The sequence below is a fragment of the Cervus elaphus genome, chromosome 4 (genome assembly GCF_910594005.1).
Source record: "Cervus elaphus chromosome 4, mCerEla1.1, whole genome shotgun sequence".
NCBI lineage: Eukaryota > Metazoa > Chordata > Mammalia > Artiodactyla > Cervidae > Cervus > Cervus elaphus.
The window spans coordinates 58,255,302-58,280,296 of NC_057818.1; the positions used below are offsets into that span (position 1 = coordinate 58,255,302).

The 24,995-nt window shown below is 43.6% G+C and overlaps 4 protein-coding genes and 1 pseudogene across 4 annotated transcripts in view; 3 read left to right on the forward strand and 2 right to left on the reverse strand.

Annotated features, from left to right (window-relative positions):
* Positions 1-24,995, forward strand: part of LOC122691420 (putative protein ZNF720) — a 344,658-nt gene that overhangs the window by 300,379 nt on the left and 19,284 nt on the right. The gene's annotated exons all lie outside the window — the stretch shown is intronic.
* The window catches only part of LOC122692444 (thymosin beta-4-like), a 567,005-nt gene that overhangs the window by 58,802 nt on the left and 483,208 nt on the right, over positions 1-24,995 (forward strand). The window lies entirely within an intron of this gene.
* Positions 1-24,995, reverse strand: part of LOC122692415 (zinc finger protein 345-like) — a 564,572-nt gene that overhangs the window by 15,509 nt on the left and 524,068 nt on the right. The gene's annotated exons all lie outside the window — the stretch shown is intronic.
* On the reverse strand, positions 6,616-21,652 carry LOC122691419 (zinc finger protein 93-like; the record flags this gene model as incomplete). Its single annotated transcript, XM_043897978.1, is given in 3 exon segments — positions 6,616-7,986; positions 18,603-18,685; positions 21,535-21,652. Coding segments are annotated over 3 exon segments (1,572 nt in total), but the record flags the coding sequence as incomplete, so codon positions are not given.
* Positions 19,646-20,974, forward strand: LOC122692423 (annotated as a pseudogene).

Below are 24,995 nucleotides of genomic sequence, written 5' to 3' on the forward strand. Positions count from 1 at the left end.
CTGAACCTGGAATTTATTGTTTAATTTAGAATTATTAGATTTGTAAGCGCTTACCCCCCCCCCCTTTTTTAAGCCAATTAAATTGGCTTAAAATTTAAGCCATTTACAAATTAACCTAAAAATATTTTTCAGAGACAGACATACCAAAACATATTTAGACAGACACAGGGCAAGATCTATCTTCATTTTCTAAGTTTGGTCATAAATTAGATATTACAATATAAAATTTAAACAAATAACATTTTTAAAGGCTTTTTTTCTTTTTTTTTTTTCTCTCAGTCTCAGATGGTCTAAATAAGTGTTCTTGAGAGCCCTGGTCTCAAGGCACAGGGAAAGAAAATCAAGTTTTAACAAAATGGCGGCAGGTCTAAATGTTGGTCAGACAAAGCAAAATAGCTGTCACAAATCACAACACAGAACAGAGTTAAAACACACATATAAACCTGGAAGTCTTCATCAGACACTCCCTTAAATACAAGAATACAGTCTCTCAGAAAACCTTCTACAGAGACACAAAACTTCAGATGTCTTCAAAGATTTTAAAAGGAGGAAAAAAAGCCAGGTTGAAAGAAGAAGGAGGAGGAGGTGGGAAAGAGGGGCAAAAGGGGTGGACTTAAGACGTCTCCTGCCACCTCCAGACACCCAGGCATTACGGGACTTTTCCCTGGGCTTCCAGAAAAGGGAGGACTGGAACTCGGCCCTGCCAGAAACCAGATCAGAAAATTCGAGTTCTCTGCCCAGAGGAGGTGATCAGTCTCCAACCCTCAACTCAAGCTGAGGCCCTTCGACCAGATTCCTGCATCCAGGACCAGGGGACTAGAAAAACGGGAAGGATAGGAATGGCTAAGGAGAGGAAAGAGAGAGGGAAGGGGAGAGAGGTCAATAAAGTCTCATGTTCCTTACCGGTCGGGGCACTCTGGCCAGTTGTCTGCGTCAGGAGGAGACCAGGGACAAAAGGGTCCCATTTGCGGCCGCTGGGTCTGGTCCATTGGCAGACAAGCTGGCCCCTGAGTACTCTGGACCCTGAATCCGGTTATTAAGGTAAGCGGAGAGCATCTAGATTGGGCCTGTCCCCTCGTCAGTCAGTCACACAATGAACAAACAAGACAACACACCAGACAAATAACAGAGCGCGCAATCCCGAGAAAGAAAGTACAGAGTAGTCCCCGCACAGGTATATATATATACGGGACTACAGAGTGGGAGCTGGAAGACGTCTCCTCCGGCCCACTGCTGGAGACCACTATCGGCGCGTCCGCCTAGGTTTAATTTCCAGCTATAGACAGATACAGATTGGGCCCCCTTTGATACAGATGCACCTGCTGTTATTGCTTACCGGCTGTTCGTCCTCCGAAGCGCGGGTCCTGAAGGGCTCGGGGGATCCCGGACGAGACCCCATATATTGTACCCGGATTGCGGAATTCCTCCAAACACGACAGGAGCCGCGCATGGATGCAAAAGCAGTGAGGAACTGTATTACAAGCTGGAGCAGGGACCCTCTTCACACAATGGTGAAGGAGCCCCGAGAGAAAGCGGCGAGTCTCTTTTATCCTGTCTAGCAGGGACGGCGGGAAGGGAAGCTTAAGGGAATTGGCTAATTCCTACGGTGCGCGGGAAGGAAAACTTAGGGGGATCGGCTAGTGTATACTGTGCAGCCGGGGAAGCAGGAAGTCTTGGTGGGATGGGGGTGGGGTGAGGGACTTCTCCCGCCCTTCTCGATTGCCTAGGGGTGGAGGGTAACTCGTCTCCTTCTGATTGGTTGGTTTGACGAAGTTTTTTTCTCTTCTTCTCGGGAGGGGTTCTCGCTCAGAATTGTAATGGTATCTAAAATGGAGTTGTTTTAAATTTTTCTTTCACCTGTCTGCTCCATTTAGAGAGCTCTATTTTCCCACATCTTTAAAGTATAATGACCAAGGAAAAATTAAAGATAGAAACATATTGATCTTTCTCATATTATGTATTCTAAAAAATATTCAGTCTGCATTCACCAGTACAAACTTTGTACAAGATTTAGTTTCAGAGCAGAATTGAGAATAAAGTATAGACATTTCCCATATACCTCTTGTTCCCACATGTGGACAATCTCCCTACTTAACTTTCCCCACCAGAGTGAGCATTTGTTACCACTGATGAATCTACATGGGCAGTAAAGAGATAAACTCCCTAGCTTACCCCTTTGTTCCTCGTGTAGGAATGTGCACTCCATACCTCTAGATAAATGTTTAATAACATGTGTCCAGCATGACAGTTTAACACAAATTATTTCATGGTCCTGAAAGTTCTCTAGACTTGGGATATTCATAGTCCCTCTTTTGAAACCCACAGGAATCATGGACCTTTTTAATCTCTTCTATATTTCTTACTAGATTCCTAGGTGACTGAGTGGTAAGGAATCTGCCTGCAGATGCAGGACATCCATGTGATGCGGGTTCAACCCCTGGGTCAGGAAGATCCCCTGGAAGAAAAGATGGCAACCCACTCCAGTATCCTTTCCTGGGAAATCTATGGACAGAGGTGAGCCTGGCAGGCTACAGCCCCTGGAATCACAAATACTCAGACACAACTGAGCACACATATGAACATTTACCTACACCAAAAGTCATATTGTAAAAATCCTACTTTTTGTAGCATTTTCAAATGGGCTTCTTTCACTTAGTAATGAAAGAGGAAACAGACAGAGCTGGACTCCGACTTAGGCCAGGCTGTGAGCATTAGGCTACACGCACGGTCACCCTCCCACTTGATTCTGAACTTTCCGCCCCGGTGTCTGTAGAAATGGCATACCAATGGAAAATCAGATCCCACCCCGCCCACTCATAAAAGAGCCTCAGGACTTGTACTTGGACTCTGTTGCCTAAAAGAATATGTTAATTATCTCTGTAACAGAACAAAGTAGTGAATTCCATTCTGTTTATCGGGCTATGACCACAGGCCTGTTGATAAATATCCACTGTTCATTTAGTCTTGTGACACATGAATCATGGGTTAACTTGGATCGTATCTCTCTTTTACCTTGTCCAGACTAGTTTCAAGGAATTTGGGGAGGTGGGTTTGAGCAAGTTCACCAGGGTATATACAGTTTTCACAAAAACTGTTCAGGGTCCTTGGCTCAGAGGAGACTCTGCCTTGGCCCCGCCGGTGTAATAAACTGCACTCCACTATCTGCATTGTCCTTCTGAGTCAGTTTGTTTCCCAGAACACATGGCTACAACCATCAAATGCATGGAATGATTGTCAATGTATTTTATGCCTTGAAAGCTTAAAATGCAAAAGCTTAAGAACTACCTCTGCGCCTATATTCCTGCTCAGTAAATAAGCTCATCAATACCATATTTTAAATGCCATACATATCTGTTAAGACAATATTTGCACAAATATAGAGATCAGACATGGACACAGCAGGAGAAGAGGGGGACCAATTGAAAGGACCATTGACATATATACACCACCGTGGATAAAACTTTGGAGAAGACTCTTGGGAGTCCCATGGACTAAAAGGAGATCCAACCAGTCCATCCTAAAGAAATCAGTCCTGATATTCATTGGAAGGAGTGATGTTGAAGCTGAAACTTCTATATTTTGGCCATCTGATGTGAAGAACTGACTCATTTGAAGAGACCCTGACACTGGGAAAGATTGAAAGGGGGAGGAAAAGGGGACGACAGAGGATGAGGTGGTTGGATGGCATCACTGACTCAATGGACATGAGTTTGAGCAAGGTCCAGGATTTGTTGATGGACAGGGAGACCTGGCGTGCAGCACTCCATGGGGTCTCAAAGAGTCAGACACGACTGAGCAAGTGAACTGAACTGGTGGTTAAAATAGGTAGCTGGTGGGAAGCTGCTGTTTACCACAGCTAGTTTAGATTGATGCTCTGTGCTGAGGAGAGGGGTGAAACGGCGACCACGGGAGGGAGGGCCAAGAGGGAGAACACTTATGTATACTTACAGCTGACTGATGACTTCATACAGCAAAAATAGCACAATATTGTAAAGCAATTATATTCCAATAAATAAATAAATTATATATATACTTGTCCCAAAGGGAAAAAAGCTAAACAGACTGGTCACCCAGGGGTGGAGAATCCATCTGACACTGCAGGGGACAAGGGCCTCATCCCTGGTCCAGGAATACTCCACATGCTGTGGGGAGACTAAGCCTGTGCCCCACAGCTGCTGAGGCTGGGCGGGGCAGCTTATTCTTTTCGATGGGCAGGAGGCAAAAGAAAGATGCTCACCACCGCTAAACAATAAGAAATGCAGAACAAAGGTACAGGGATGTATCACCACATGCCAGTCAGAATAACAATGAGCAAAAAGCCCACTAATAATATAAACGCTGAAGGGGTTTGTAAGGGAATGTAAACTGGTGCAGTCATGAGGGAGGACGGTGTTGAAGTTCCTTAAAAAACATAACCTCCTGGCATTTAAGGAAATGAATTCCATGAAAAATAGACAAAACAGATTAATTGACAAATTGACAAGTTTTATAGTTTGTAGTAAATCATCTGCAATTCTGAAATGACCAGTTTTGATCTGGCATTTCTAAATTCTCTAAGTTAAATGTGTAAGAATACACATACACTCACATATTCCTTCTTGATTTTCTCACTGCTAACATGTATACCTTCAGATATTTATATCCTGTAATCAATGTGTGTTATATAAATCATATTATGTATATATCTTCAGATATTTATATATTGCATTCAAAGTATGAGAAAGCCATGAGAAAACAGGTCCTTTAAGCCTTACAAGACACATGTGCTAAGAATGATACAGGGTAAGATTTTAGAAATCTTGGTTCAGAATTTTCCCATCATGGCTGTTGATTATTCTTTTTGTGACTTTGTTAGACTTACATTTGCTTAAATGAGCCCCTGAAAAGTTTTAGCTAAAAGAAGAACAAAGGACAATTGCAGCAGGTGAGTTTATGACTCTAGGTCCTCAGAGAACTCACAGCAAGCCTTGAGGTCCCCTGAGGAAGGTCAAGGCTAGAACCAGGCAGAGAAAATTCCAGTACTTGGGGTTCAGACCTGACCCTGGGTGAACTGCTCTGGACCCCACACTCTGAGTGTGGAGGGGTCCTTTCAAACAAAGACGAGCATGATTTCGGTGAGCTCTGAGGGTGTCACTGAAGGGGGGCCTGTACAGTAGACCCTGGGGTTCAGCAAGACTGCTGGTCCCAAGGAAGGGGTCATCTAGTGCAGGTGCTCACAGGACTGGCTGGTGTGAGTTCAAGGACCTGCAGGCTGCCTGCTCCCCAGGCAGAAGCTGAGGCAGCAACAGCATGGAGCAGTTCAGGGGAGCTCTCAACAGTACTCTGTATGATCCTTCTTATTAGAACCACCACGATGTCCATGTAGATAAAAATCGGAGAGGAGATACAATGTAGAAATGGTGGGAAATATATGAAGTTATGAGAGGTTTAATGGCAGTAAGGAACTAATTTCTACAGATGCCATCGCCCTGTGCTTCAAATAGTTTATCATTAAGTTACCTTTCCTGCAACCTTAAATAGGTGGGAGAGGCTAATGCTGGAGGTGCGTTAACCCTTCATTCATTCCACATCAATTGTAACACTGAAAAACCATTCGCTTTTATTAATTAAAGTAGATTAATTTTACACAGATAGAATAAAACCTTTTACAATTGTTGTTTGATCCTTGATTAAAATACACATTACAAGCTTCTAAAAACTTTCCTGTTTCTCTGATGAAATGATCTGAGAATGTGATTATATGGTTTATAAAATGGAGGCTAATTTACCAAACATGGATGGATATTAATTATATTAATATGACTTTTCCAGAAAGAGTTTTCTATACTTACATCAGATAGAAGAGAAGGTGTCCTTACTTCAAGCCTGCCAGATAATATGCATGATTTCTCTACGTTGCTGTTATCAAAATACCTTAGATATTCATGAACTATCCTTCTTTTATGCTTAGAGAGCAAGTGACATAATTATTGAAAACTTAGAGCAAACTTCTGTCTTACTTTGAATTATTCCCTGAACACTTACATCATGGTGACCACAGAGGTGTTTGACATCAGTGACAAATACCTCCATTCAGAGGTTCAGTGTGTATATAACACGACTCTGTTCTAAATCTTATAAATTGGAGAATAAATGTAAATGATTCCCACTTAATACAGAAGGGCTTCTCTTACCATTAGGCAACAACCATCAAAAACATAAGTTTATATATACAGTAGAAACAAATCACAGCATGTAGTAATTTGAGAGTTGAATTACATTCGTTTTGGTTCCTTAATAATCTCAAATAACGTCAACATAAGCAAGGATACATTAATAATAATTATACCTCTGCAAATATCCACCCCTTCATCTTGCGATCCATACTAACATATCAATTTTGTATGTGTTTTACTTATGGAATACTTGCTACAGTGTTTCTGCTTAGAGTAATTCAACAAAAGTGGTACTAATGACATGCTTTCTAGGATGAATTCTCTGGTATTGAGTTACTTTTGATGTTTGATTAAGCGGTTCTCTACTTTTTTTTATTTCATTCATGTATCTTTCCAAAGAAAACACTCGTTTTTTCAACATTGTACATTTAGGACCAATGTTTTTGTCACTGATTCATTTCTAGGGTTTCTCTGCAGTATGAATTCTCTGATTGTGAGTGATGTGATGGCTGTGAGGAAATCCTGTGCCACAATCCTTACATTTCTAAAATTTCTCTGCAGCATGAACTCTCTGATGTCGAGAAAGACCTGAACTCTGGGAAAAGGCTTTGCCACATGCTGTACATTTATAAGGTCTCTCCCCAGTATGGATTCGTTGATGTTGAGTAAGAAGTGAATAATTGATAAAGGCTTTGCCACAGTCTGTACATTTAGAAGGTCTCTCCCTAGTATGGATTCGCTGATGTTTAGTTAAAGTTGAACTTTGCTTAAAAGCCTTGCCACATGCTGTACATTTATAAGGCCTCTCCCCAGTATGGATTCGCTGATGTTGAGTTAAAGTTGAAATCTCCTTAAAAGCCTTGCCACATGCTGTACATTTATAAGGTCTCTCCCCAGTATGGATTCTCAGATGTCGAGTAAGAAAATAATAACGGATAAAGGCTTTGCCACATTCTGTACATTTATAAGGTCTTTCTCCCGTATGGATTCGCTGATGTTGAGTTAAATCTGAACTCTGCTTAAAAGCCTTGCCGCATGCTGTACATTCATAAGGTCTCTCCCCAGTATGTATTCGCTGATGTCGAGTAAGAAAATAATAACGGTTAAAAGCTTTGCCACATGCTGTACATTTATAAGGTCTCTCCCCAGTATGGATTCGTTGATGTCGAGTAAGAAGTGAATAAAGGAGAAAGGCTTTGCCACATGCTGTACATTTATAAGGTCTCTCCCCAGTATGGATTCGTTGATGTCGAGTAAGAAGTGAATAAAGGAGAAAGGCTTTGCCACATTCTGTACATTTATAAGGTCTCTCCCCAGTATGGATTCGGTGATGTTCAGTTAAAGCTGAACTCCGCTTAAAAGCCTTGCCACATGCTGTACATTTATAAGGTCTCTCCCCAGTATGGATTCGCTGATGTTGAGTTAAAGTTGAACTCCGCTTAAAAGCCTTGCCACATGCTGTACATTTATATAGTCTCTCCCCAGTATGGATTCTCTGATGTTGAGTTAAAGTTGAACTCCGCTTAAAAGCCTTGCCACATGCTGTACATTTATAAGGTCTCTCCCCAGTATGGATTCGCTGATGTTTAGTTAAAGCTGAACTTTGCTTAAAAGCCTTACCACATGATGCACATTTATAAGGTCTCTCCCCAGTATGGATTCGCTGATGTTCAGTTAAAGCTGAACTTTGCTTAAAAGCCTTGCCACATGCTGTACATTTATAAGGTCTCTCCCCAGTATGGAATCGCTGATGTTGAGTTAAAGTTGAAATCTCCTTAAAAGCCTTGCCACATGCTGTACATTTATAAGGTCTCTCCCCAGTATGAATTTGCTGATGTTGTGTAACACATGAACAGCAGATAAAGACTTTGTCACATTCTGTACATTTGTATGGTTTCTCCCCAGCATGGATTCCCAGATGTTCAGTTAAATATGAACTCTGATTAAAGGTTTGGCCACATGCTGTACATTTGAATTGTTTCCTTCCTGTATGAACTTTCCTATCTCTACTTCGATTTGGTGAGTTACTAAAGACTTTTCCACATGTATTGCACTTGTGATGTTTCCGCTTACTCTGAATTATCTGCTGTTGAATAAGTTTTGAAGACTGGTTAGCAACTTTACCATAATCATAACAATTATAAGTCTCCTCTCCAATATCCATACTCTTATAAGTATTAATAGTAAGATTTGAGCTTTGACAAAACATATTCCTACACTTATGATGTTTAGAATTGTTGTCTGAAAATTGATGTCCCTGTTGTTTCAGGAGATATGAGTCTTGGTCAACATTATGGCCAGTTTCATTGCATGAAGAGCTTCTCATTCCATCATGTATACTCTTGTAATTATTGGGGGTAGAGCTCCTGCTTAAGGCATTACTCACTTTGTTACACTTGTAAAGTTGTTCAACACTAATTATACGTCCATATGTATTGAACAATGATGGTTGAATAAGGTCTCTCCCATTATTATCAACATTCCAGATTGTGGAACAAGGAGAAAAGAGTTGTTGGTTGAAGAACAAGAAACCCTTGTTAAAGGATCCCTCAAATTGATTGTATTGGGAATTTCCCCCCTCATGTTTAACTTTCTGGTTTCCAGACATGTTTGAATGTATATTTAATAGACAGCTATGCTCAGAGTATAGGTTTGAATGAGTATTTGCAGTAGAGACTAGATGACTTTCCAGATTTTCTACATTTCCCTTCAGAGAACATGTATGTTTCAAGAGATGATGTGGATCTTTGCTGACAAATATCCACTTATCTGCAGATGTTGGTGGCTGAAACTGGTCATCTGAAATTGGTTTTTCCTTATTTGATTCACATCCTTGATTTCTTTTGGCAGTAATGTTTACTTTATGGGAAACTGAACCAACTTGGTTGTGTCCATCATAACATGCTCTGGGCTCTTTACATGCCCTCATATATTCCCAGTCTTTGGTTAAATGTAAATTTCCAAGGTGAAATCTTTCATATATTCCTAGCTTTGCTGTTGGGAGTAAATCTTCTAAGCCTGGCTTTTGGGACCTCAAACCCTGGGTGTCGTGAGAAGACACAGCTGAAAGATATCAAATAATAAGTTATTTTACTTACTATTGTTGTGGAATATAGTTTACAATTTACATAATTGCATAAAATTAGCATACACTTGGCTAGATTAAGCCTAAAACCGAGATAGAAGGAGTCAAGATGGCAGAGGATTCGGAAAACGTGGAGTTCATCTCTCTCCACCAAAGCATCAAGAATACATCTTGAAGTGGAAAAATTCTCACAGAGCCCTGAGGAACACGGGCAGAGGAACTTGGACACCTGAAAGGACAAGAAAGATTCCTGCTGAGCCAGGTAGGACAAGGGAGAGATGGAGGAAAGGGAAGAGGAAAAGAAGCCGGATGGGACCCGCACAACCCTGGGGGGATCTGAAGAGGAGAGGTCTCCACATCCAAGGAAGCCCCTCATTGGTGGGAGCTCAGTTGGGACACAAGGGGAGCCTCATTCTCTGTGGGAAGAGAACACGGCAACCAGCGTGCAGGACAGAGTGAGACCTGTAAGCAGGGTACTGATCCCTGCCGTGGCCACCCAGCCTGAGAGGGTGTCCTCCACTGCAGACAAGGGCTGGGTGCTTTAACGTGGCGTTCTGAGAGCAGACCCAGGTAGAGGAATGTGTTTGCCGTGAGTAGACATCCTGAGGGGATGGGAGGGAGGGAGGAGCTCTGCAAATGGGATGCTTGTGGAGGAAGCCTGAACCGCCAGAGAAGCAGAGCGGCGCTGTTGAGTGATGCCCGAAGGAAAGAACCTCTTTGCAGCCTCTCTGCCCCTCTGCCTGTTCCGGACTCTCCAGGCGCTAGGCATGGGTCCCAGCTAGGTGGGTGATCTCACGACCCCCACAGCTGCTTCCTCCTCCCCAGCCACCTCCCCACCAGGGTAGACTCATGGGCTCCAGGGGCACATTCAGAACACACGCCTGTGGGTGGTCCCAATGTATAGGTGATGCTGAAACCACAGCTGAGCGCCAAGGCCCTGCCATTAGGCAAGAAAAGCTGAGATCTCTTCTTGCATCTGTACAAACCATGGTAATACACCCCACAATTGGCTTGGTAAACTCAGCCCCAACAGAACATCTGGATGGAAATGAAGCTCTGGCAGTCAAGACCAGTCTGGCTTTAGTAACTGTAGACGTTGTAGGCCCACACATGAGGCATTTGGGCCAGGTCACAGTCTACTTTGCCCCCATAGCACCATAGCAGGTTCAGCTCCACAATGAATGTACACCTGGGATATGATTACAGTGGATCTCTGCTGGTGACCTGGTGAAAACAACATCTGAGAGACACCAGGGTGAAGTGCCAACATACCCATGGTTCAGGTGAGGCCAAGATCAATGCCAACACAGGGTCACACGAGAGGTCGCACAGCACATGAAAGATGACACGCAGAGCACTCTCCGAGGAGAACATCCCCAGAGGAGCAACACTCAGTGGCTTCCCTCTCAGCGGGTGTGCTCCAGTCCCACCAGATCAGAAGCACCACAGATCAGAGCAGAGCTCATTTCAGATCTGGGGCCTCTGCTCCACCAATCAGGAAACAGAGCCCGCCACAGACAGTGACGGCCACAGAGGAAAGGTGAAGCGGACTTCAAGATCCAGGCAGGCTCTGGTCACAATAGTAACAATCAACCCCCTCTCAAGGGGATAAGGGCACAAGTCTCTGGACCACCTCACCCACCAGGGAGCAGACACCAGAGCAAGAGGAACTAGGATCTGCAGCCTGCAGAACAGAGACCACAAACACAGAACATTGGACAAGATGAGGTGACAGAGGAGCATGGTGCAGAGGAGAAGTCAAGATAGAAACCTACAGGAACAACGAAGCGAGGAGAAGTTGAGGAGTGTAATGATTAATTTTTGCTTGAAGTAATCAAATTAACAAACAAAACGTTTTCACAAATGCTAATGCCTACTTATTATTTAACCCACTTACCACTCATGTTGTTATCTGAGCATGTTCTAATGGAGTCTAAAATAGTAAATGATATTGAGCTAGAACTAATCAGAAAAAGATGGCATGAACGATAAAGTCCTGGGATGTTTCATAACAAAAAGATAGATTTAATAAGGTAAGAGTTCTTAACAAATCAAATGAGAAGTGAGACTTGAAAAATATGGTGAGAACACAGGGAACTCTACTCAATGCTCTGTGGTGAACTAGATGGGAAGGAAATCTAATCAAGAAGGGAAATGTGTATATGTATCACTTATTCTTTCTGTATAGCAAAACTAATATAACATTGTAAAATAGCATTATTGGAACAGAAAAATTTCTTCTTAAAGATTTCTCTATATAATCTATAAGTTTAATAGTGATGAACAATCAGAAAAAAGCACTGTGGGACATGTTATAAACTCCCACGTCAATAATTTCTTTAAAAACTCTGTGAGTTAAATAAACATATTAAAGCATTCTAGCATTAATGAATTGGGACATATATACTTAACATATTTAATGTTAGTTCATATAAAGAAAAGAGAAACTTTCACATAAAATTCATATTTGCATTTTCTCATTTTAGTGAGGTGTCTTATGTGAAGAAGGAATTCATAGGGCCTGGACTCCATCTCAGGCCTGTCTGTGCTGATCGTGCTCGGCCACCTCTCCAGTGGACTCTGAACTCTCTGCTTAGTGCCAGTGGGAATGACAATGGAAGGATAAGACCCCCTCCGGACAGGGAAACCTTGACGATCATATCCAGGTTACCCATCACCTAAGAGAAAACAGACAATAATCACCCCTGCCTCTGGAAACTATTATCAGAATGTAAGCACAGGCTTATCGGTTATTAACTGGTTGGAATGTAACCGTGGGCTTATTGATGATTAACTGTTTGAACACAAAACACGTGAATGATGGGATTATTGTGATTGTATTTACCCTTCCTTTGTAAGCATCAAGGGATTGGGGTGGTGGGTTTGGACACATACACATGCGGTATAAAAGATTTTCACAAATGCTGGTCGGCGCCCTTGGCTAAGAGGAGACTCTGCCTTGGGCCCGCCGGTGTAATAAACTGCACTCCACTATCTGCATTGTCCTTGTGAGTGAGTTTGTTTCCCTGAAAGCGTGGCTATAACATTTGGTGCATTGGGCGGGAAGCTCCTCACTTTGAGGAGACAGGTCTCATTTGATGCCACACCGAGGCTTTGTAGCTTGAATCTCCTAGAGGTGGGAAGGCGCCTCGCCCCTCTGGAAGGATTCTGCTTTTCAACACCCGGACCTTTCACGTCATCAGGTAGTGGACAGCAGCAGGGCAACTGGGCGCTCAGGTGAGGAGGAGCCCACCCAGCAGGGTGGAAGAGGGGGCCTGACAACCCCTGGGAGGGACTAGAAAGAGCGGGAACCCACAGCAGCCTGGAATAGGCAGGCGGCGATTGCTTGGTACACAGGTTGACGAGCGTGCTAGGGTTAGGAAGGAAATTTGTAATGGTCATTTAGGAGGTGTGTCCACGCCGTCTCGGGGAAAATTATTACCAAGTGATCGCCAGGGGATTTTTAGGATAGGAAACTGGTCCTTGTATGCTCGTATTCTGCCCTCCCCCAGGAGGTGTCCTGTCTGCTGTGGAATTCTTGACCCCCTCGGAATTGTTAGGCTAGAAGGAGGGGGATACAGAAGTGAGTATGAATTGGCTTTTCTGGAGATGCCCTGGATCATGGGATATTCAACCCATCTGTGTTTTCATTCGCACCTGATCAAGCCCACCAAGGCAGAATGGACTTTAAGGGAGAAACAGTCTTGGACCATGTGATGTTCTGGTTCAGCTATGCTGACCGGCAGGGGAAGACACGCCGATCCCCCTTCTCCCTCTGGGGTCTGGCAGGTAAGGCTCTTCTCACCCCAATTAGAAAGGAGGCAGAATGGCAATTTAAGTGTCACTGAGTGGAAATGTGAGAGGTACATAGGGTACTGAGAACTTCGGAGACAGAATGAAAAGGAAAAGTCCAAGAAGGTCTGAGAAGGTAAGCAAGATGGGGGGAAGTGAATCTAAGGCAACTGCATTGGAGTGACAATTTTAAAGAAGGGATTGGGAGGAGAGTATGGGGTGAAGATGAAGCCTAACTGCCTCCACATACTCTGTGAGGTCGAATGGCCCCCTATGGGAGCAGGATGGCCACCAGAGAATAATACCGTGAACTTAAAAATAGTGAAAGCAATCTACACAGTAGTCACAGGAGAACCAGGACACCTGGATCAATATCCATCTATTGACTCATGGCTAGGGTTAGCTTGAGACCCTCCTACTCGGACAAGGTTCTGTATCCAGAAGGGAAAGGGAAAAATATGAAGGGCACAAAATTTGACTGATGATAAAAAAGGAAATTCTACACGATTTAGACAGGGATGACCTGACCCCTCCCCCATGCTGGATAATGAAACGCCTGCCTCCCAGTGCTCCACCAGAACCTGAGGCCGCCTTAATGCCCGATCCAGGGCCAGGTGAAGTTTCTGCAACAGCCGCTGCTCCTCTGCCAGCTTTCCCGGAGTTCGTAGAGCCGCTGTTTGGGCAGGCTCTGATCCCGGTGACAGAAGCCTCTGGCCAACACTTCCAGGTTCCGGCTCTACCTGAACCGCCCAAGCTATACCCGCCTCTCCCGGGGAGTACTGACAAGAGAGGGAGGGAGACGTTGGAATTAAGCAGAGACCGCGCTCTGCCAGAGAGCTGGAGGGAACGAAAGAGAACAGACAAGAGACTTACAGTGCAAGCTGCTGCTCTGGCAAAGTCTGTCTCGGGCCCTCCAGAAAACCTCATCTGCCCCAGGGACAGGACAGTCCTTCAGCCAGTCCCAAGGGATGCCCTGGGCCCATTACAGCCAAACCAGTGTGCCCAGTGCCGAGCTTTTGGCCACTGGAAGAATGAATGCCCTAAGGCAAGGAAGGAGAGGAAGGTCCCACAGTTGTGGGGCTTGCTGACTTGGAAATTAACTAGGGCTGCCAGGGCTCAGAGATATCAGGTCCCTGAGAGCCCATGGTGACCTTAAGAGTGGGGGACCAAAATATTGACTTCAGGGTGGATACAGGAGCAGAACTGTCGGTAGTAACAAAACCTGTGGCACCTCTGTCCAAAAAGACTACGGCTGTAACTGGGGTATCGGGAGAAGAGATGAGTAAACCGTTTTGCCAGCCCAGAAAATGTCAGATTGGGGGGGGGGGGGGGAGTGGGCACCAAGTGATTCCTGAATTCTTCTACATTCCTGAGTGCCTAGTACCCCTGTTGGGAAGAGACTTGCTCTCCAAACTAGGAGCACAAGTGACTTTCTCCCCTGAGGAGAGGCCCACCTTCTGGACGGACTCTATGACTTATTTGCCCTCTCTCTCAATACCAACCCAAGATGAGTGGAGGTTCCATGAGCGTCTGAAGGCAGAACCGGGTGGGCCAGAAGAGCATGAGGGAGCTAACTCAATTATTCCCTGAGGTCTGCGTGGAAGACAACCCCCCCCCCCCCGCCCCCTAGGCTGGCTAAACATCACGCCCCAGTGATAATGGAACTCAAACCAGGCACCATCCCGGTTAGACAGTGCCAGTACCCAGTATGGATGGAGGCCTGAACCGGCATATTGCCCCACATCAATAGATTGAAACAAGCAGGCATTCTACTAGAGTGCCAGTCGGCTTGGAATACGCCAATCCTGCCAGTCAACAGGGAAGGAGGACAGGACTATAGGCCTGTACAAGATCTCAGGCTAGTCAACCAGGCTACTGTGACTTTACACCCCACTGTTCCAAACCCCTATACCTTACTTAGCCTCCTCCCACCGAGGACTAAAGTTTACACTTGCCTAGATCTCAAGGATGCCTTCTTCTGCATACGCCTCGCCCCCGCGTCACAGCCCATCTTTGCCTTTGAATGGGAAGATCCAGTCGGGAGCACCAAACAACAGCTCATCTGGACTCCCCCACAAGGGGTTAAAAACTTCCCAGCCATCTTTCGGGAAGCCTTGGCTTCTGACCTGGACTCATTCCATCCGGAAGAGTATGGATGTCGGCTCTTACAATATGGGGATGACCTGCTGCTGGCTGCTGAGACCAAGGAAAAATGTTGGGAAGGGACAAATGCACTGCTCCAGCTGTTGATGGAAGCAGGTTACCCGGTGTCAAAGAAGAAGGCACAGATCTACAAAGAGTAGGTGAGGTATCTGGGGTTTGTTTTAAAGAAGGGCTCAAGGTTCCAGACCCTAATTGGGTCCTATATACTGATGGCACTAACCTGAAAGAACAAGGACAATGGCTGTCAGGTTAGCCAAAGTGGAAAGGGCCATCAAGACTGAAAAGTGATGGTGGGAATTGCCAAGTGGCAAATTATTGGTACTGGAGGAGCTGGCACACAGTCTGGTAAGCCAGACACACCAGGCGATCCACCTAGGCCATGCTGCCTGCTCACAGGTGAATGCTGCCTCTCCGGGATTCAGACAAAATCCTCCGGGTATTCAGCTGAAAGGCACACTGCCCCTTGAACACCTGGGAGTGGACTTCACTGAAATGAAACCTCACCGACACTACCATTATCTCCTGGTCATGGTATGTACGTTCCCGAGATGGGTAAAAGCTTTTCCTACCTAGACTGAAAGAACATCGGAAGTAGCCTGGTGCCTGCTTAGGGAAATAGTTCCCAGATTTGGATTTCCTACCAGCATTGGATCAGGCAATGGCCTGGCTCTTGTAGCTGATTTAGTACAACAAGTAAGCAAAACTTTAAACATCAAATGGAAACTGCACACTGCATATAGGCCCAGAGTTCTGAGATGGTGGAATGAGCCAACCGGACACTTAAAGACTCTCCAAGTGGATCAGAGAGACTGACTGCTCCTGAGTGTACTTGCTTCCGACGGCTCTGCTCAGACTCAGGATGACCCCACAGTCCCAAGGCTATTCTCCACACGAAATTGTGTATGGGAGGCCTCCTCCCATAATAAAACAGGTGTCAACAAATTTGCCTCAGGTAAGGCGGGATAGGATTTCACAGCAGATGGAACTCGGTAAGGTAATAAATTGAGTAACTAAGTTTGTACAAGAAAGGGTGCCGTTCCCCCTTGGGGAACAGATTCATGAGTTTACACTTGGTGACCAAGTATGGGTCAAAGATTGGAAACATGATTTGCTAGCCCCTTGGTGAAAGGGCCCTTATGTTATTCTAACTACCCCTACTGCAGTTAAAGTTGCAGGTATTGTCCCTTGATCCATCATACGAGGGTGAAGAGAGCATACCACGCATACCCAGAAAATGCTGAGTGGACAGCATAGAGGGACCCCACTGACCCTCGAGAGACTAAGACCATCCTTAAGAAGAAGGAAAAGGAGATTCTGGACGAGCCCCTTCAGGATGAAGCCGCACAATCAACTCCTGCTGCTTGGCCTCATCAACGTGATTTTGAATTTAACTTCTCTCTCAACTCAGGACAACGTTTACACCTCATGGGCACATTCCTACACGGACTTCCAGAACACCTACAACTTCTGGGTATGTAGGACTATGCCTCTCTCTGTGAAGGATGGACTTCCTTGGTGGGTGTCACCGTGCCGCCAGGCAGATTTTAAACCACTCTGCTCTTTTCTGGGATGACAAAAAGACTTTCCTCTCTCTTGTCAATCATTACCTCTCCTTGCTCTCTTGCTGTGAGACCTACAGTCAATAGACTCGGGTCATGGGGTTACATTTGATAAAAATGCCAGTGTAGCAAAAGCCTAACCCACAACAAGCCCCAGTAAATCTACCTTATTTACATGCTAGGTGGACACGATCTGTGTTTCAGTGGTATAAGTATATTGCTGCCTTTTTCGTACCCTCTGTAGGGACAACAAATATATTATGATTAAAGTAGAGGCCTTGACTAATTTCACAAACAGGCCCTCCTAGATAGAACAGAAGCCATTCAAGCCTTAAATGAAGAGCAAGTCTAAATGAGAAAAGCAGTAATTCATAATAAAATGGCTTTGGACATACTCACAGCTGCTCAAGGAGAGACCTGTGCTATAATTAAGGTTGAATGTTGTGTATACATTCCTGACTTATCTGACAATGTATCAACTACTTTAGATGACATGAAAAACCAGGTAAAAGCAATGTCAAATGACAGCATTCCTTTCTGGACTTCGGTCCTATCTTGGGTGAAGAGCGATTGGTGGAAAACTATATTTACCACTGTTAAAGTTGCCTTGATACTTCTGCTTTGTGGACCCTGAATTTTGCAATGTATTATGAACTTTATAACCCAAAGGTTGATGTCATTCTCCCTAATTGGCAGTTGGAGAGCCAGGCTGCAATATGTCCCTATGAATGATGCTCATAATATGAGTTAAGAGCATCAAGAGGGGGGAATGAAGAAGGAATTCATAGGGCCTGGGCTCCATCTCAGGCCTCTCTGTGCTGATCGTGCTCGGCCACCTCTCCAGTGGACCCTGAAGTCTCTGCTTAGTGCCTGTGGGAATGACAATGGAAGGATAAAACCCCCTCTGGACAGGGGAACCTTGAAGATCATATCCAGGTTACTCATCACCTAAGAGAAAACAGACAATAATAACCCCTGCCTCTGGACACTATCTATCAGAATGTAAGCCCAGGCTTATCGGTTATTAACTGGTTGGAATGCAACCGTGGGCATATTGATGATTAACTGTTTGAACACATAACACGTGAATGATGGGGTTATTGTGATTGTATTAACCCTTTCTTTGTAAGCATCAAGGGATTGGGGTGGTGGGTTTGGACATGAACACATGGGGTATAAAAGATTTTCACAAATGCTGGTCGGGGCCCTTGGCTAAGAGGAGACTCTGCCTTGGGCCCGCTGGTGTAATAAACTGCACTCCACTATCTGCATTGTCCTTCTGAGTGAGTTTGTTTCCCGGAAAGCGTGGCTGTCACAATGCAGTGAAGAAAGAATTTGATTATGAAATTTCTAAGGTCATATGTGTAGTTTCCAGTGTACTGGAAATTATATGGTAGAAAACAAAAAACATCTGTCCCCAGTATTCCTACAAGTTTGGCAATTTTTTCACAGCTCCACCCACACACTTCTGACTAGGGACAGAATCAGCACTTTTAAAAGGGGTTAATATAGTTACTCAGAAATATGCACAGATTTTCTAAAACCTCCCCAAAATGGACGAATTATCAGGTCATGCAGGTTGTTCCAGGCCAAGACAAATATTTTGGTTCTAACTGTGAATGTGAAAATTAATCACTGGAGAAAAATATACAAATGATGAAAAGAATCAGGAATGGGTCAGGAGATGACGCTCTATGACGGTGACAGAAATAAACCTAGCCTAATCCAAAATCATCTCCACTGAAGCAGATCTTCTCAAACCACACGACAAAGTATGACTTCTTCCCCAATGCTTGGCCCTCTCACCTGACTTATCTGCTTCATCCATAGACACATACCTGGGTATACGGCTGTCTCCATTCTCCTTACATCCCAGGGATCCTTCATTTGCTCCAGAAATGTGACCAGGTCTGGCTTAGAGACCACAAGACCTGTTCATCAGAAAAAGGAATATGTGTTTTCTGAGATATTCATCAATTTCCAATCCAATATGTATTCAGGTGAGAGAGAAGTCAAGGTAGAAAGTTAAAATAGCATTAAAAAAATGATTTCACCAAATAATGTATTGGAAGCATCTTTGAAAGACAAATGCATCAGAATCAGATTCTGATATTATGCTCAAGTACTACTAAGGCAAAAGCAGGTAGTGGAATTCCGGTTTTAAGAGGAGAGTGGCACTATTTGATACCACAGAACTTACAGAATTATCATGAACCTAGAATGAAGTATATGCAGGTCAAGAAGCAACAGTTAGAATTGTACATGGAACAGTTGACTGGTTGCAGATTGGGAAAGGAGCACATCAAGGCTGTACATGGCCACCCTGCTTATTTAATTTCTATGCAGAGTACATCATGTGAAATGCTGGGCTGGATAAATCACAACCTGGAATCAAGATTACCAGGAGAGATATCAACAACCTCAGATATACAGATGATATCACTCTAATGGCAGAACTTGAAGAGGAACTAAAAAGGCTCTTGATGGGGGTGAAAGAGGAGAGTGAAAAAGCTGGCTTAAAACTCAACATTCAGAAAACTAAGATCATGGCATCCAGTCTCATCACTTCACGGCAAATAGATAGGTGAAAAGTGGAAACAGTGACAGATTTAGTTTTGGGAAGGGGGGTGGGCTCCAAAATTACTGCAGATGGTGACTGCAGCCATGACATTAAAAGATGCTTGCCAAAAAATAAAAAGATAAAAGATGCTTGCCCTTTGGAAGAAAAGCTATGACAAAGACAGCATAGTAAAAAGCACAGACATCACTTTGCCAACAAAGGTCTGTATAGTCAAAGCTATGGATTTTTCAATAGTCATGTATGGATGTGATATTTGGAACATAAAGAAGGCTGAGCACCAGAGCTGCGTGCACGCTGGTCTGTGGGCAGCATGGCGGCGGCAGCGAGTGGCGAGACGGAGGAGCGGCCGGGCGGCGGCTTAGGAGCTGCCGGCGGTAACAGCACGCGAGAGCGGCTGCTGTCAGCGCTGGAAGATCTGAAGGTCTGGTCGAGAGAACTTGTAGAAATGCTGGCAATTTCAAGAAACCAAAAGTTGCTACAGTCTGGAGAGGAGAACCAGGTCCTGGAGTTGTTAATTCACAGAGATGGGGAATTTCAGGAACTAATGAAATTGGCACTTAATCAGGGAAAAGCCCATCATGAAATGCAAGTTTTAGAAAAAGAAGTAGAAAAGAGAGACAGTGATATTCAGCAACTACAATAACAGCTAAAGGAAGCAGAACAGATACTGGCAACAGCTGTTTACCAAGCAATAGAAAAACTCAAGTCAATAGAAAAAGCAAGAAAAGGTGCTATTTCCTCTGAAGAAATGATTAAGTATGCACATAGGATTAGTGCAAGTAATGCTGTGTGTGCCCCACTGACCTGGGTCCCAGGGGACCCACGGAGACCATACCCAACAGATTTGGAGATGAGAAGTGGATTACTGGGTCAGATGAACAATCCTTCCACTAATGGAGTAAATGGTCATCTCCCAGGGGACGCACTTGCAGCGGGCAGACTGCCAGATGTCCTTGCTCCACAGTATCCCTGGCAGTCAAATGATATGGCGATAAATAGGTTGCCACCAAACCACAGTCATGACTTTCTGTTGGAACCTCCAGGGCACAACAAAGAAAACGAGGACGATGTAGAGGTTATGTCAACGGACTCCTCAAGCAGCACCAGTGACTCTGATTAGAAACCATAAGATGAAAAGCAAACAGAATTGAATACTATAGAAATCTGTTTCTTATTAGGTCAATGTGGAAAGCTAGCCAGGTGATGTTGGCTGTAGAATTGTTCTGCCCATTAAAAATCATAGTGGACTTTTTTTTTAAAGCCGAAAATTAGGTTTCAGTTCTAAACCACTAGGTTAATACTTGAAGAAAAATCACACTTTACTGTTGGGGTAAAGCTTTTTCAGTTCAATGCTGTCTTACCTTGTTCTGTTCCAATTGTGTTGGACTTGTGCATAGTACTGGAAATAAGATTTGAGGGAAATGACCCACGTACCTATCATTAGTAGGCTTCCTGCAGTTATTTAGAAAAGCATAAACAAGAGCAGCCGATCACAGAGTGTGCATTATATAACAGAAACCCTCATCTGAAAGTAAAGGCTATTACTTTTTGTCACAGGAAGAGGAGAAATCATCTCAATTTATACTCTTTGTAATTATTGTATTTTTTGTAAATAAACTTATTTTTGTTTGTAAAAAAAAAAAAAAAAGAAGAAGAAGAAGAAGAGTGAGCACCAAAGAATTGATGCCTTCGAACTATGGTGCTGGAGAAGACTCCTGAGAGTCCCTTGGTCAGCAAGGAGATCACACCAGTCAATCCTAAAGAAATCAACCCTGAATATTCATTGGAAGGACTGGTGCTGAAGCTCCAATACTTTGGCAACCTGATGCGAAGAGCCAATTCATTGGAAAAGTCCCTGATGCTGGGAAAGATTGAGGGCAGGAGAAGGGAGTGGCAGAAGATGAGATGGTTGAAGAGCAGTATTGACTCAGTGGATATGAATTTGAGCAAACTTTGGGAGTTAAAGAAGGCTAGGGAAGCCTGGCTTGCTGCATTCCACGGGACCGCAAAGAGTTGGACATCACTTAGCAACTGAACAACAAGGAGGCAGGTTACATCAAGAAAGAAGGTTACTTTCCTCTGGAAAGTAGGGATCTTAACCTCTACTGGACAAAGCACAAAATTACAGGAGACATTCTAGAATGAATGAACCAAAACTTTGAGGATACATAAGGGATTCTGGAAGCAAGTGATCCTCACCCAAGCAGGCCAGATTCCCGTAGTTCTCTAACATCACGTCCCTGTACAATTCCCGCTGACCGAGGTCCAGGCATTCCCACTCCTCTTGCGTGAAATCTATGGTCACATCCTGGAATGTCAGCAGCCCCTGAAATACAAAGGACATGAGCCATGTTGACCAGGGAAGACTTCCTAATGTGACCCAAGATGAAACCAGCAAGAGAAATGGTTTTGATTTAGGAGAATGTCTGGTGTTACACAAGAATATAATTTTTATACTACTGTATTTTCCACTGTATTTCTAACCCCAGGAAAAGAGAATGAGATATGATCCACAGACCACTATAGAAACTATTCTGATCTGGAAGAGAAATTATAAAAGAATCACATCAACACTGACATCTATTTTTGAGAGTTGTACTCCTGTGACCCAGGATAAACTGTCTATCAAGGAAAGCATGTTAGTCACTCAGTCATGTCTGATTCTTTCCGACCCCATGGACTGTAGCATGCCAGGATTCTCTGTCCATGCGATTTTTCAGGCAAGAATACTGGAGTGAGTTGCCATTTCCTTCTCCAGGGGAATCTTCCCCACCAAGGGATCGGGCCTGGGTCTCCCACATTGCAGGCAGATTCTTCACCATCTGAGCCACCAGGGAAGCCCCCTATCAAGGAAACAGGAAATATTTTAAAAAAGCATGCTCTGATCTAAGAGTACTGTAGTGGAGCCAATGTGCCGCATTTTTAACAAGCTTATTTTAACTAGTAATGTTGAAAATTCTGACACATGAATGACCGTTCTGAATAGCAAAGAAGTAGACCACTAAGGTAAGAATTAATACTTAACTTTGAATTTTAAGTGTTTTACAAAATTGAGAGGTCTGATAGAATACTACCGATAGCAGCAATAATCCTTTGAAGTATTTAGTATATACTATATGTCTTTCTAAAAGTTTTTACAGGTTCTTGAATGCATCACATAAATAATATAAAATCAACAATTGTTGTTCCACCGTTTTGCAAATATTTTGTCAAACATTCATTAAATGACAGATCTTGAATTTGCTTCAGTTCATGTGAACTAAAATTTAACTAGTAAAACACAAATACACAGAGTCAACACTAAAGAAAGTGTATGCGAGTTTTTCTAGGGTCTTCCCTGGTAGTCTGAGCTCCCAAGTCAGGAGGCTGGGTTCAGTCCCTTGTTAGAGAACTAGATCCCACACACCACAGCTAAAGTTTGGCTGCTGCAACAAAGTCCCCTACATGGCTCCAAGATTCTGCACGCTACGACCAAGACACAACTCAGCCAAACATAAATACGTGTATTTTTTTTTTTTTTAAAGAACTTTATATAACTGGGGAGAATACCAAAACAAGAAAAAAAAATACTTTTAACATTTTCATGCATACAGACATATTACAATGAGACTGTATACTTACTAAGAGTATTAAGAAAAAGCTAACATTCAGAAAACTAAGATCACAGCATCCGGTCCCCTCACTTCATGGCAAATAGATGGGGAAAGAGTGGAAACAGTGGCTGACTTTCTTTTTGGGGGCTCCAAAATCCCTGCAGATGGTGACTGCAGCCACAAAATTAAAAGACGCTTACTCCTTGCAAGGAAAGTTATGACCAACCTAGGCAGCATATTAAAAAGCAGAAACATTACTCTGTCCACAAAGGTCCGTCTAGTCAAGGATATGGTTTTTCCAGTAGTCATGTATGGATGTGAGAGTTGGACTATAAAGAAAGCTGAGCATAAAAGAATTGATGCTTTTGAACTGTGGTGTTGCAGAAGACTCTTGAGAGTCCCTTGGACTGCAAGGAGATCCAACCAGTCCATCCTAAAGGAAGTCAGTCTGGATGTTCATTGGAAAGACTGATGTTCAAGCTGAAACTACAATATTTTGGCCATCTGATGCGCAAAACTGACTCATTTGAAAAGACCCTGATGCTGGGAAAGATTGAAGGCAGGAGGAGAAGCGGACGACAGAGGATGAGATGGTTAGATGGCATCATTGATTCAATGGACATGAGTTTGGATACACTCCAGGAGTTGGTGATGGACAGGGAGACCTGGAGTGCTGCGGTTCACGGGGTCACAAGGAGTGAGACACGAATGAGCAACGGAACTGAAGTGATTCATGTACAGTTCAGTTCAGTTCAGCTGAGTTCATTCATATTCATGTCAATAAAATTGATATTCGTGTCAATAAAATGAGTTCATGTTCAGTTCAGTTCAGTCATTCCTATTCATGTCAATAAAATCGACATTATTTTTAATGGGTTAAAATATATACATCTACTTGTGGAAGATATTCTTTGTATATTTTAAATACACTAGGGGGCAAACATATACAATGGTATGAGATAAATTAAAGCGCTTGGTTCTGAAACTTTAATTTCTTGAAAAACTGGATCATTTTGTTGAGCTGTATCTTAGAAATTCAACACAGGTGAAAACAGATTAGCACCAATAGGATCTTTGCAAATATTTTGACAAAAAAATGCAAAAATGTGAGTAAGAAGACTATGTCTGTGATATGAGCGAGGAGTGTACTGGAAACATCACACTTGGGCTTGAGTGATGAAAACTCTCACTCCCCAAACCCAGTATCGATCATCAACACAGTGAGTGTTCATTTTCCAAAGCAAAGAGAAACCAAGAAGATGTGGAGTTTCTCCATTAAGTGTGAGGGTTTTCACATGTTCCTCATTCCATTGTTCCACAGCCTTGTTTAAAGACAGAGGGAAACAAAATGAACGTTATAGCCTGATAATCTCAGAGAAATCACCAGAGCCAGTGGAGATCATCTGTCATGGTGTAAATGGATCACACGGAAGATGCACTATCAGAACCTGGGCATGTCAGAAAAAACAAGGAAATTCTAACTTGAACCTAACATAAAAAATATCAGTTTTATGCAAAATTCATTTCATATATACTTCCTCTGTTTTGTATCCTAACAATGTTGTCACGCGAGTGTCTGTTCCTGGGTTCTTTGTCTCGTCACAACGAAAATTTGGAGTGATGGACATTAACGCCCCTTGGCGGGTCACGGCTCTCAGAGGACAGGCCGTGTTATAGCTCTTAAATAAATCAGTGTTAGAGCTCTATTTATTTAGATAATACCCGGAAACCCCATCTTTGAGTTGTGAGGACATGTCGATCCCAAGACGCGAGGAGATCACCCCATCGCGCGGGAGAGAGAGAGATGGAGACAAGAAGGAAGAGGATTTGGCTCCTCTTTTTATCTGTTTCTCTGCCCCTGGGTCTGTCTAATGTAAATTAGGCCTAGGCAGGCGCGTTGTTTTACCTGAGATTCTCACTCCGGTCCTCTGACCTACCTTTGTTCTGTTTTTTTCGGGCTTTCCCTTCCAGGTCTTTTAGCCACTGCCATTTTGGACTCTTTTTCCCTATTCTAACTACCTAACAATGTGTTTAACTAGTAAGCCTTAGCATTACAGAGGACAGTAT